The sequence below is a fragment of the Ranitomeya imitator genome, chromosome 4 (assembly GCF_032444005.1).
Source record: "Ranitomeya imitator isolate aRanImi1 chromosome 4, aRanImi1.pri, whole genome shotgun sequence".
Classification (NCBI taxonomy): Eukaryota; Metazoa; Chordata; class Amphibia; order Anura; family Dendrobatidae; genus Ranitomeya; species Ranitomeya imitator.
This window is the reverse complement of record NC_091285.1, coordinates 400,871,499-400,885,855: the sequence shown is the minus strand read 5'-3', so window position 1 is coordinate 400,885,855 and position 14,357 is coordinate 400,871,499. Positions and strand designations below refer to the sequence as shown.

The window sequence follows — 14,357 nt, the reverse complement described above, 5'->3', positions numbered from 1 at the left end:
GCTGATCGGCAGAGATGCTGGGTGTCAGACATTGCTGATCTATCCTAAGGATAGGTTATCAATAGTGATGAGCAAATATACTCGTTGCTCGAGTTTTCCCGAGCATGCTCAGGTGGTCTCCGAGTATTTGAGACTGCTCGGAGATTTAGTTTTTGTAGACACAGCTGCATGATTTACAGCTGCTAGCCAGCCTGAGTACATGTGGGGGTTGCCTGGTTGCTATGGAATCCCCACATGTAATCAAGCTGTCTAGTAGCCGCAAATCATGCAGATGTGGCAAGGAAAACTAAATCTCCGAGCAGTCTCAAATACTCGGAGACCACCTGAGCATGCTCAGGAAAACACGAGCAACGAGTATACTCGCTCATCACTAGTCATCAATGCCAACGTACTGAACCACCTCTAATTATTTTCATATAATTTAACAACCAGTGATCAAATTAATGTAATCCCATGCTGGACTAGCAAATGTTTTGAGATAATCTGGTATAGGTACAGTAGTTGCAATTGCCAGACCTCAACTAAAGTCTATGACTTTGTGCACACAGAGTAAGGCCGGTTTCACATTTGTGGTTGTGTCCGCAGCGTTTCTGACACATAAATCAGCATGCGTCTTGATTTCATATCTTTTACATTGTGGTCGCATGTACATGCGTTTACATGAGTTCGCCTGCGTTTGCTTACGCATGCGTCGTTTCACGGTGTGCGGTGGGGCACGGCTAACGCACCCTGTTGCAATTTTTGAGGTGTCAAATTTCCAACGCCACACGCATGCAGACGCTTGCGGAAGGAGTGCGTCAAAACAACGCATTACAGTCTAGGGGAAAGCAAGGACATGCGTTCGCGTGCGTTTGCACAAGGGTCTATATACAGAAATCCCATGAGACACGCCCATTGGGCGTGGCTTGTCTCAAGGAAATCCTCCTGTAAAATATTTTTCCTATCGAACGCATGTGCATAAAAAGTGCAAATGCATGCAAAAACGCATGCAAACACAGCATTTTTTTCTGTCATGCGTAAGCTGATGCAGATAAAAAATTTTGCATGCGTTTTCGGTTGCAGACGATACGCTGTGGACTCAACGGCAAATGTGAAACTAGCCTAATTGAGGAGTCTTTTGGAGCTGGTCTGCATGATCTGTAAATTAACTAAATTGTTATTATACATATAGCATTGTATAAAAACACACACAAAAACACCAGCAATGTCCTCTAGTGGCTGTTAGCAGAAAAAAAAAATCATTAAACACTTATGTCCCAATAAAATAATAATTGAACAAAAAAAAAAAAAAATGTTTCTTAACCCCATAAGCCCCGAGGGTGGTTTGCACGTTAATGACCGGGCCAATTTTTACAATTCTGACCACTGTCCTTTTGAGGTTATAACTCTGGAACGCTTCAACGCATCTTGGCGATTCTGACATTGTTTTCTCGTGACATATTGTAATTCATGTTAGTGGTAAAATTTATTTGATATAACTTGCGTTTATTTGTGAAAAAAACGGAAATTTGGCAAAAATTTAGAAAATTTCGCAATTTTCCAACTTTAAATTTTTATGCCCTTAAATCACAGAGATATGTCACGCAAAATACTTAATAAGTCACATTTCCCACATGTCTACTTTACATCAGCACAATTTTGGAACCAAAATTTTTTTTTGTTAGGGAGTAATAAGGGTTAAAAGTTGACCAGCAATTTCTCATTTTTGCACCATTTTTTTTTAGGGACCACATCTCATTTGAAGTCATTTTGAGGGGTCTATATGATAGAAAATACCCAAGTGTGACACCATTCTAAAAACTGCACCCCTCAAGGTGCTCAAAACCACATTCAAGAAGTTTATTAACCCTTCAGGGGTTTCACAGGAATTTTTGGAATGTTTAAATAAAAATGAATATTTAACTTTTTTTCACACAAAATTTATTTCAGCTCCAATTTGTTTTATTTTACCAAGGGTAACAGGATAAAATGGATGCCAAACGTTGTTGTGCAATCTGTACTGAGTACGCTGATACCCCATATGTGGGGGTAAACCACTGTTTGGGCGCATGGCAGAGCTCGGAAGGAAAGGAGCGCCATTTGACTTTTCAATGCAAAATTGACAGGAATTGAGATGGGACGCCATGTTGCGTTTGGAGAGCCCCTCATGTGCCTAAACATTGAAACCCCCCACAAGTGACACCATTTTGGAAAGTAGACACCCTAAGGAACTTATCTAGATGTGTGGTGACCACTTTGACCCACCAATTGCTTCACAGAAGTTTATAATGCAAAGCCGTAAAAATAAAAAATCATATTTTTTCACAAAAATGATCTTTTCGCCACCAATTTTTTATTTTCCCAAGGGTAAGAAGAAATTAGACCACAAAAGTTGTTGTGCAATTTGTCCTGAGTGCGACGATACCCCATATATGGGTGTAAACCATTGTTTGGGTGTATGGCAGAGCTCGGAAGGGAAGGAGCGCCATTTTACTTTTCAATGCAAAATTGACTAGAATTGAGATGGGATGCCATGTTGCGTTTGGAGAGCCCCTGATGTGCATAAACATTGAAATCCCCACAAGTGACACCATTTTGGAAAGTAGACCCCTTAAGGAACTTATCTAGAGGTGTGGTGAGCACTTTGACCCAACAAGTGCTTCACAGAAGTTTATAATGCAGAGCCGTAAAAATAAAAAATCATATTTTTTCACAAAAATGATCTTTTCGCCACCAATTTTTTATTTTCCCAAGGGTAAGAGAAGAAATTAGACCACAAAAGTTGTTATGCAATTTGTCCTGAGTGCGACGATACCCCATATATGGGTGTAAACCATTGTTTGGGTGTATGGCAGAGCTCGGAAGGGAAGGATCGCCATTTTACTTTTCAATGCAAAATTGACTGGAATTGAGATGGGATGCCATGTTGCGTTTGGAGAGCCCCTGATATGCCTAAACATTGAAATCCCCACAAGTGACACCATTTTGGAAAGTAGACCCCTTAAGGAACTTATCTAGAGGTGTGGTGAGCACTTTGACCCAACAAGTGCTTCACAGAAGTTTATAATGCAGAGCCGTAAAAATAAAAAATCATATTTTTTCACAAAAATGATCTTTTCGCCACCAATTTTTTATTTTCCCAAGGGTAAGAGAAGAAATTAGACCACAAAAGTTGTTGTGCAATTTGTCCTGAGTGCGACGATACCCCATATGTGGGGGTAAACCACTTTTTGGGCGCATAGCAGAGCTCGGAAGGGAAGGAGCGCCATTTGACTTTTCAATGCAAAATTGACTGGAATTAAGATGGGACGCCATGTTGGTTTGGAGAGCCCCTGATGTGCCTAAACATTAAAACCCCCCTCAAGTGACACCATTTTGGAAACTAGACCCCCTAAGGAACTTATCTAGATGTGTTTTGAGATCTTTGAACCCCCAAGTGTTTCACTACAGTTTATAACGCAGAGCCGTTAAAATAATTTTTTTTTTTTTTCACAAAAATTATTTTTTAGCCCCCAGTTTTGTATTTTCACAAGGGTTACAGAATAAATTGGACCCCAAAAGTTGTTGTCCAATTTGTCCTGAGTACGCTGATACCCAATATGTGGGGGGGAACCACTGTTTGGGCGCATGGCAGAGCTCGGAAGGGAAGGAGCCCCATTTGGAATGCAGACTTAGATGGATTGGTCTGCAGGAGTCACGTTGCATTTGCAGAGCCCCTGATGTACCCAAACACTACAAACCCCCCACAAGTGACCTCATATTGGAAACTAGACCTCCCACGGAACTTATCTAGATGTATTGTGAAAACTTTGAACCCCCAAGTGTTTCACTACAGTTTACAACGCAGAGCCGTGAAAATAAAAAATCCTTTTTTTTTTTTCCACAAAAATGATTTTTATCACCCCAAATTTTTATTTTCCCAAGGATAACAAGAGAACTTGGACCCAAAAAGTTGTTGTCCAATTTGTCTCGAGTACGATGATACCCCATATGTTGGGGTAAACCCGTTTGGGCGCACGGGAGAGCTCGGAAGTGAAGGAGCACTGTTTTACTTTTTCAATGCAGAATTGGCTGGAATTGAGATCGGACGCCATGTCGCGTTTGGAGAGCCCCTGATGTGCCTAAACAGTGGAAACCCCCCAATTATAAATGAAACCCTAATCCAAACGCACCCCTAACCCTAATCCCAACTGTAACCCTAACCACACACCTAACCCTGACACACCCCTAATTCTAATCCCAACCGTAAATGTAATCCAAACCCTAACCCTAGCCCTAACCCTAACCCTAATGGGAAAATGGAAATAAATACATTTTTTTAAATTTTATTATTTTTCCCTAAGGCTAGGTTCACATTGCGTTAGGGAAATCCGTTTAGCGCTAGCGGATTGCGCTAACGCAATGTCTTTTTAGGTGTCGTGTTTAGTGGTCGCGTTAACGTCCCCGCTCTGGAAGATCGGGGATCGGACCTCGGGCGCGCCGCGGACGCTGCAAGCAGCGTCCGAGGCGCGCCACAAAAGAACGGCACCTTGCTAGCGTGAGCCGAAAATGGCACGCTCTAGCGATGCGCTACACCCGAAAATCACATTGCTGTCAATGGGTGTGCTAACGGACCCGTTGCACGGCGTTAATTGTGACATTTTCGCCGTGCAACGCTGTCCGTTAGCGTTAACCCATTAACGCAATGTGAACCTAGCCTAACTAAGGGGGTGATGAAGGGGGGTTTGATTTACTTTTATAGCGTTTTTTATATCGGATTTTTATGATTGGCAGCCGTCACACACTAAAAGACGCTTTTTATAGCAAAAAAGTTTTTGCGTCTCCACATTTTGAGACCTATAATTTTTCCATATTTTGGTCCACAGAGTCATGTGAGGTCTTGTTTTTTGCGGGACGAGTTGACGTTTTTATCGGTAACATTTTCGGACACGTGACAGTTTTTGATCGCTTTTTATTCCGATTTTTTGTGAGGCAGAATGACCAAAAACCAGCTATTCATGAATTTCTTTTGGGGGAGGCGTTTATACCGTTCCGCGTTTGGTAAAATTGATGAAGCAATTTTATTCTTCGGGTCAGTACGATTACAGCGATACCTCATTTATATCTTTTTTTTATGTTTTTATACGATAAAAGCTATTTTATAGAAAAAATAATTATTTTGGCATCGCTTTATTCTGAGGACTATAACTTTTTTATTTTTTTGGTTATGATGCTATATGGCGGCTCGTTTTTTGCGGGACAAGATGACGTTTTCAGAGGTACCATGGTTATTTATATCCGTCTTTTTGATCGCGTGTTATTCCACTTTTTGTTCAGCGTTATAATAAAGCGTTGTTTTTTGGCTCGTTTTTTTTTTTTTTCTTACGGTGTTCACTGAAGGGATTAACTAGTGGGCCAGTTTTATAGGTCGGGTCGTTACGGACGCGGCGATACTAAATATGTGTACTTTTATTGTTTGTTTTTTTTTAGATAAAGAAATGTATTTATGGGAATAATATTTTTTTTTCTTCTTCTCTATTTAGGAATTTTTTTTTTTTTTTACACGTGTGGAAATTTTTTTTTTTACTTTTTCACTTTGTCCCAGGGGGGAAAATCACAGATCACCGATCTGACAGTGTGCACAGCACTCTGTCAGATCGGTGATCTGACATACAGCCGGGCAGGATTAGAGCTGCAGCTGCAGCCTGATCCTGACCCAGAAGTGCTCCCTGCAGGACCCAGATGCAGCCCCGCGGCCATTTTGGATCCGGGGACTGCAGGGAGAAGACGCTCGGTACACGGTGAGTACATCACCGTGTACCGATCGTCTCAGGGAAGCCCGCAGGGAGCCCCCTCCCTGCGCGATGCTTCCCTGCACCGCCGGCACACCGCGATCATCTTTGATCGCGGTGTGCCGGGGGTTAATGTGCCGGGAGCAGTCCGTGACCTGGCACATAGTGCCGGATGTCAGCTGCGATAGGCAGTGAGCGCGGCCGTGAGCGCGGCCGATCGCATATGACGTACTATCCCGTCACTGGGAATTAAGTCCCAGGTCACCTGGACGGGATAGTACGTCATATGGGATTAAGGGGTTAATTTTAAGGCTGAAACTAATTAAAGAAAATGTGTCATTAATTCATTACCGAAGAATAGCAGGACAGTTTTGAACTTTTAAAACGAAGTTGAATTTGGCATAATTTTGCAAAAACAGTATTTACAGGATGGTAAATGTGCCTACAATTTAGGTCAGATGGCATATCAAAAATCATCTGACTTTTTTTTATTTAAATTTTCATCTACAGCTCTGGCAAAAATTAAGAGACCACTACAAAATGTTCAGTTTGTCTGATTTTTCTCTTTATAGGTATATTTTTGAGTACAATGTAAATTGTTCTTTTATTCTATAAACTTCTGGCAACATGTCTCCGAATTTCCAAGCAATACATTTTGTATTTTCTAACAAAGAAAAATGGTCAAATTTAAAAAAAAACAAAAAAACTGTGCTTTCAGACCTCAAATAATCCAAGAAAACAAGTTCATAATCATTTATAAACAACAATACTAATGTTTTAACTCAGGAAGTGTTCAGAAATCAACATTTTGTGGAATACCATGATTTTTAATCACAGTTTCATGCGTCTTGGCATGCTTTCCACCAGTCTCTCACACTGCTTCTGGTGCAAAAATGTAAGCAGTTCTTCTTTGTTTGATGGCTTGTGACTATCCATCATCCTCTTGATTACATTCCAGAGGTTTTCAATGGGGTTCAGGTCAGGAGATTGGGCTGCCCATGAGAGGGTTTTGATGAGGTGGTCTCTTAATTTTTGCCAGAGCTATGTATACTGTCATCCGTGTGTCTATTTTTTTTTTACCTCCATATGAGATCGGTGTGGCATTTTCTAGGTTAACAATAGCAACGTATCTATAAAAATCGGATTCTACATAGATGATCCATATGGAATCCTTTTTTTATGCATAAATATAGGCTTGTGTAAGCGCTTCTCATCCAATACTCAGGATAGAATAGTGCATTTTGCCACTTTTTCACATGGTCTGGGTGATATAACTTTTGACCAAAGAATCCTATTGAATTACATTGGACAGCATAAATCTGTATATGATGCTCATCTGAACAAGCACTTAGACAAGTCCTAGCCATACCCACTTTAGAAATGAAAGTAAAAATAAAAAACAATATATATATATATATATATATATATATATATATATATATACAGTACAGACCAAAAGTTTGGACACAGCTTCTCATTTAAAGATTTTTCTGTATTTTCATGACTATGAAAATTGTACATTCACACTGAAGGCACACCTCCAGGCTGTGTAAGGGCTATTTGACCAAGAAGGAGAGTGATGGGGTGCTACACCAGATGACCTGGCCTCCAGAGTCACCAGACCTGAACCCAATCGAGATGGTTTGGGGTGAGCTGGACCGCAGAGTGAAGGCAAAAGGGCCAACAAGTGCTAAACATCTCTGCGAACTCCTTCAAGATTGTTGGAAGACCATTCCCGGTGACTACCTCTTGAAGCTCATGAAGAGAATGCCAAGAGTGTGCAAAGCAGTCATCAAAGCAAAAGAATCTAGAATATAAGACATAATTTCAGCTGTTTCACAGTTGTTTAAATATATAATTCCACATGTTAATTCATAGTTTTGATGCCTTCAGTGTGAATGTACAATTTTCATAGTCATGAAAATACAGAAAATTCTTTAAATGAGGTGTGTCCAAACTTTTGGTCTGTACTGTATATAGTGTTGATCATGATGCGCAGTTATTCTTTTTGATGGTAAAAAATACTACATCTGTCTTTGTTTTTTTTCAGGGGGAAAATGCCAATAAAGATGAAGAGGATGCAAAGGAAATACTGAAACATATCTGCACAGCTTTAAAACCTGGATACCAGCCTAACAAGGATAAATGCCATATTGATCTGGGTGAAACTTCTGATAAACTGGTGATTGTCAACGCCTATGTGCAAAGTGAGTATGACAAATGTAATAAAGTTCTTTGCAGGCTATGTGCATAGTAATATTCCGATAGGTCTGGAGTTATTGAATTATAAAGTTATTTATAGGATTATGAGAAGCATAAAAGAAAAACTAGATGAGATTAAAAATGTGAACGGTCTTGTCCTTTTTCCTGAAATATACACAGCCTCCAAAATTCAAATAGAAAAATAGCAAGTGACTAGAAATATAGTGGTTAGTGTATTACTGTCTTTACTTACAGTGGGGCAAAAAAGTATTTAGTCAGTCAGCAATAGTGCAAGTTCCACCACTTAAAAAGATGAGAGGCGTCTGTAATTTACATCATAGGTAGACCTCAACTATGGGAGACAAACTGAGAAAAAAAAATCCAGAAATTCACATTGTCTGTTTTTTTAACATTTTATTTGCATATTATGGTGGAAAATAAGTATTTGGTCAGAAACAAAATTTAATCTCAATACTTTGTAATATATCCTTTGTTGGCAATGAGAGGTCAAACGTTTTCTGTAAGTCTTCACAAGGTTGCCACACACTGTTGTTGGTATGTTGGTCCATTCCTCCATGCATATCTCCTCTAGAGCAGTGACGTTTTTGGCTTTTCGCTTGGCAACACGGACTTTCAACTCCCTCCAAAGGTTTTCTATAGGGTTGAGATCTGGAGACTGGCTAGGCCACTCCAGGACCTTGAAATGCTTCTTACGAAGCCACTCCTTCGTTGCCCTGGCGGTGTGCTTTGGATCATTGTCATGTTGAAAGACCCAGCCACGTTTCATCTTCAATGCCCTTGCTGATGGAAGGAGGTTTGCATTCAAAATCTCACGATACATGGCCCCATTCATTCTTTCATGTACCCGGATCAGTCGTCCTGGCCCCTTTGCAGAGAAACAGCCCCAAAGCATGATGTTTCCACCACCATGCTTTACAGTAGGTATGGTGTTTGATGGATGCAACTCAGTATTCTTTTTCCTCCAAACACGACAAGTTGTGTTTCTACCAAACAGTTCCAGTTTGGTTTCATCAGACCATAGGACATTCTCCCAAAACTCCTCTGGATCATCCAAATGCTCTCTAGCAAACTTCAGACGGGCCCGGACATGTACTGGCTTAAGCAGTGGGACACGTCTGGCACTGCAGGATCTGAGTCCATGGTGGCGTAGTGTGTTACTTACGGTAGGCCTTGTTACATTGGTCCCAGCTCTCTGCAGTTCATTCACTAGGTCCCCCCGCGTGGTTCTGGGATTTTTGCTCACCGTTCTTGTGATCATTCTGACCCCACGGGGTGGGATTTTGCGTGGAGCCCCAGATCGAGGGAGATTATCAGTGGTCTTGTATGTCTTCCATTTTCTAATTATTGCTCCCACTGTTGATTTCTTCACTCCAAGCTGGTTGGCTATTGCAGATTCAGTCTTCCCAGCCTGGTGCAGGGCTACAATTTTGTTTCTGGTGTCCTTTGACAGCTCTTTGGTCTTCACCATAGTGGAGTTTGGAGTCAGACTGTTTGAGGGTGTGCACAGGTGTCTTTTTATACTGATAACAAGTTTAAACAGGTGCCATTACTACAGGTAATGAGTGGAGGAAAGAGGAGACTCTTAAAGAAGAAGTTACAGGTCTGTGAGAGCCAGAAATCTTGATTGTTTGTTTCTGACCAAATACTTATTTTCCACCATAATATGCAAATAAAATGTTAAAAAAACAGACAATGTGATTTTATGGATTTTTTTTTCTCAGTTTGTCTCCCATAGTTGAGGTCTACCTATGATGTAAATTACAGACGCCTCTCATCTTTTTAAGTGGTGGAACTTGCACTATTGCTGACTGACTAAATACTTTTTTGCCCCACTGTAGATTAGATGCTCTGACCTGAGTAATTTCCAAATCAGCAGTTAAAGGTGGTGTCCAGGACTATTTTTTTTTTTTTTTAACTATGGGCTCAAGAACTGACATGCACCTGCCTGTTCTACCTGGTGCCGGCTTTGAGTGGTGACGGATTGCTCCTGCCAGCAATTCTGCTGCTTCACATCAATAGAGCAGCAGCTCCTCTTACGAGCTGCTTTGTCGAGCGTACATGACTACCAACATCTTGTGGATTGACAGCTGGCACCCTGTAGTTATGCAGCGTGGAACTGGCTGCCAATTAGCATGACATCAGCAGTCACGCCTAGTCAACAAAGCAGAGTGGAAGAGAAAGTGCTGCTCTCTCGACATGACGTTAGTAGGGGTATTGCCAGCAGGAGTGGTCTTCGTGCATTAAGCCAGTTTTACTCCACTTTTACAAATTGACCAGTACTGTGGAAATTCCCTTAAGTAATGATACAGATTGTTTGAGAAATGTGTCACACAAGGGAGTAAAATGTGGAAAAAAGATGTCAGCATAGTAATAATTATGGGGCAATGTTTTTACATTTTTAATCCTCTTAGCATATTACTGGAAATATTGTGTCCAATAGTTCTCTATAAATATTTGCTATGCGATGAACCCTGGAAAATAAAGCAACTTATAACCAATCTGTTTTTTTTTAAGGTTCCTTACAACCAGATGATTTATATGCCTCGTTAAAGCACATAAAAAAGGTAAATTGTTTCCCAAACATTCCCAGTTTACAGTATAAATGTGAATGAGGGGGTAGTGGGCGAGCTTCATCAGAACATACAGGTGCTTCTCACAAAATTATCAAAACGTTAATTTCAGTTCTTAAATAGCAAAAGTGAATCTCATATTATATAAAGTCATTAGAAACAGAGTGATCTATTTCAAGTGTTTATTTCTGTTAATATTGATGATTATGGCTTACACCAATGAAAACCCAAAAGTCATTATCTAAGTAAACTAGAATACTTTATAACACCAGCTTGAAAAAGGATTTTAAAATCCGAAATGTTGGCATACTGAAATGCATTTTCAGTAAATGCACTCAATACTTGGTTGGGGTTTCTTTTGCATTAATTACTGCATCAATGCGGCGTGGCGTGGAGGCAATCAGCCTGTGGCACTGCTGAGGTGCTATGGAAACCCAGGTTGCTTTGATAGCTTCAGCTCGTCTGCATTATTGGGTCTGGTGTCTCATCTTCCTCTTGACAATACCCCATAGATTCTCTAAAGGGTTAAGAACAGGGGAGTTTCCTGGCCAATCAAGCACAGTGATACTGTTGTTTTTAAACCAGGTATTGGTACACTTGACACTGTGGACAGGTGCAAAGTCGTGCTGGAGAATGAAATTTCCATCTCCAAAAAGCTTGTCGGCAGAGGGAAGTATGAAGGGCTCTAAAATTTCCTGATAGACGGCTGTGCTGACTTTGGTCTTGATAAAACACAATGGACCTACACCAGCAGATAACATGGCTCCCCAAACCATCACTGATTGTGGTAACTTTACACTAGACCTCAAACAGCTTGGATTGTGTGCTTCTCCACTCTTCCTCCTGACTCTGGGACCTTGATTTCCAAATGAAATGCAAAATTTACTTTCATCTGAAAACACCACCTTGGACCACTGAGCAACAGTCCAGTTCTTTTTCTCCTTGGCCCAGGTAAATCGCTTCTGGCGTTGTCTATTGGTCATGAGTGGCTTGACCAAGGAATGCGACACTTGTAGCCCATCTCCTGGATATGTCTGTGTGTGGTGGCTCTTGAAGCAATGACTCCAGCAGCAGTCCAGTTCTTGTGAATCTCCCCCAAATTTTTGAATGGCCTTTTCTTAAGAATCCTTTCAAGGCTGCTGTTACCCCAGTTGCTTGTGCACCTTTTTCTACCAGTTTTTCCTTCCACTCAACTTTCCATTAATGTGCTTGGATACAACACTCTGAACAGCCAGCTTCTTTAGCAATGACCTTTTGTGGCTTAACCTCCTTGTGGAGTGTGTCAATGACTGCTTTCTGGATATCTGTCAAGTCAGCAGTATTCCCCATGAATGTGGAGCCTACTGAAACAGACCAAGGAACATTTTTAAACACTTAGGAAGCCTTTGCAGGTATTTTTGTTAATTATTCTAATTGACAGAGATAATGACTTTTGGGTTTGCATTGGCTGTAAGCCATAATTATCAACATTAACAGAAACAAACACTTGAAATAGATCCCTCTGTTTGTAATGAGTCTATATAATACGAGTTCTACTTTTTGTATTTAAGAACTTAAGCAAATTAACTTTTTAATAATATTCTAATTTTATGAGAAGCACCTGTATATCAATGGGAGGTTTCTGGAATCTGATTGGTTGGCTTTGGATAAATCATCCTCTTCTTCCTACATGATGCTCATGCCTTAAGCCAGCATCACACCGACGTATTTTCTTTCATGCAAGAGAATCGGGTCGATTATGCAAATCATAGTGTGATCTGATTTTCTAAGATGAGAGGATGGAAGAAAAAAAATCTCCATTTTCTCTATTTTGTCAGTCTATGAAAATCAGACCACATTCAGATGTCATCTGATAGCAGTCCGATGTTTTCTACCAACCCATTGACTTGCATGGTCAAGTACGATTTGATAATCTGATCCAATTAATGATTTGGTCTAAGGTAAATATTGGACATGTGCACGGCCAAATAGATTAACATTTGTCCGAGTGGGATCCGATGTTTTGCACTCAGACCGAAAATACATTCATGTGAATGAGCCCTTACTCTGATTTAGTATCTCTAATGTATGCCATTATTTGGGATAAATATATGTTAATTCTTGGCAGACTGACATTTTTAGTGTTTTTTTCCTCCCAGCCTTCTTAAAACCATAACTTTTTTTTATTGTTCCATCAAAGTAAAGGGGGGCTTTTTTTTAGAATGCAGTTATAGTTTTGAATGGCAGCATTCATTTACCATATAATGCACTATAAAACAGGAAAAAAAAATCGAAGTAGTATGGAATTAGAAAAAACCCAGAAATGTTGTAGTTTTAGAGGGTTTGTTTTTACAATATTCACCTTGGGGCAAAAACGTTTTGGTTACTTTGTTCTATGGGTCAAAATGGTTATTAACATATCAAGTTTATATAGGTTTTTTTTAGTACTTGCTTCAATCACCACATTATGCTAACCATAATATCTTTTTAATTCTTAGATTTCACTCTTTCCATTTTGGATAAAGGTGGATGATATAAACTAAGTTAGGGGAGTTTATATTTGTAAAAAATATTTCTTACATTCTTACATTTGTTTTATGGGTATTGTTATGGGACTTGAACCTGCGATCACCTGATAGCAGTTCAGTATTGCAGTATTATGGTTTATTGTATAATTACTGATCTATGAAGCCCACTACATGCTGGACCTTTATAGGTATACAAACATGGCAAGCATAGGCACCTTCAGTAGGCACACAACTGCCAAGGCATTTCATCTGCACAACAATAGTGGGGGGTTGTTGGAAACTAATCCACTCTACCTAAAGATACCGTCACACTCAGCGACGCTGCAGCGATATAGACAACGAGCCGATCGCTGGAGTGTCGCTGTTTAGGTCGCTGTAGAGACGTCAAACACAGCAACTCCAGAACGATGCATGAGCGATCCAGTGACGTAACGGCGACTCACTTATCGTTCTCGCTGGTTGTTAGCTCCATGTAAAAATGTTGCTGGCATCGTTGCTTTTGATGGCAAACATGACGATACACGCCGACCTGACGACCAAATAAAGTTCTGGACTTCTAGCTCCGACCAGCGATGGCACAGCGGGATCCAGATCGCTGCTGCGTGTCAAACACAACGAGATCGCTATCCAGGACGCTGCAACATCACGGATCGTTGTTGTTCTCGTTGCAAAGTTGCTGAGTGTGACGGTACCTTTAGCTCCTTATCTTGCTTCAATCAAAGCAGTTTCTTTTGGATGTCATAACACAGCCAATACCTATGTTATATAGCAAAATATGAAAACCACAACTTCATGAGAAGCATGCCCATATAACAGTTGTAAAATAATTGATATATAATCCAATATTATATATGGGCCATAACGGACAAATCTATGGGATAATCGCTACACAAGGATAAACAACCATAGAAAAAACACGATCAAGAAAACCCAACAAAATAATAGCAAATGATACAAATCCTTTATTAAATATGAATAAAATACAATATGTGATGAATTGAGAAAGGCTCATCACGCCAAAACGCGCATTGGGGTGGGTACACGCTGTGGACCGGGGTTTATTTTGCGCCTGTGCAGGTAAATATGATGTATTTGTCTAGCAACCACTGTTGTTGTACTCTCTAGATGTACTTCCTATTTGGATATTGTCTTCCTGCTATGGCCATCTCCATTAATCCTCATTTAGGACTTAGATATTGACTGATATTGTTTATATGGTCTACATGTTTGTACCCCTGGCCGTTTCATGGTGCACATTGTGACCTGAGTTTTTTCTACTTCCCTCCCTGGCCTCATCACATATTGTA

At 40.3% G+C, this 14,357-nt stretch overlaps 1 protein-coding gene across 1 annotated transcript in view; it reads left to right on the top strand.

Moving 5' to 3' along the window:
• Positions 1-14,357, top strand: part of PODXL (podocalyxin like) — a 162,588-nt gene that overhangs the window by 136,789 nt on the left and 11,442 nt on the right. The window contains exons 5-6 of the mRNA XM_069765351.1: positions 7,801-7,957; positions 10,488-10,537. Coding sequence (XP_069621452.1) covers positions 7,801-7,957; positions 10,488-10,537 — 207 coding nt within the window. The remainder of the gene's footprint in view (positions 1-7,800; positions 7,958-10,487; positions 10,538-14,357) is intronic.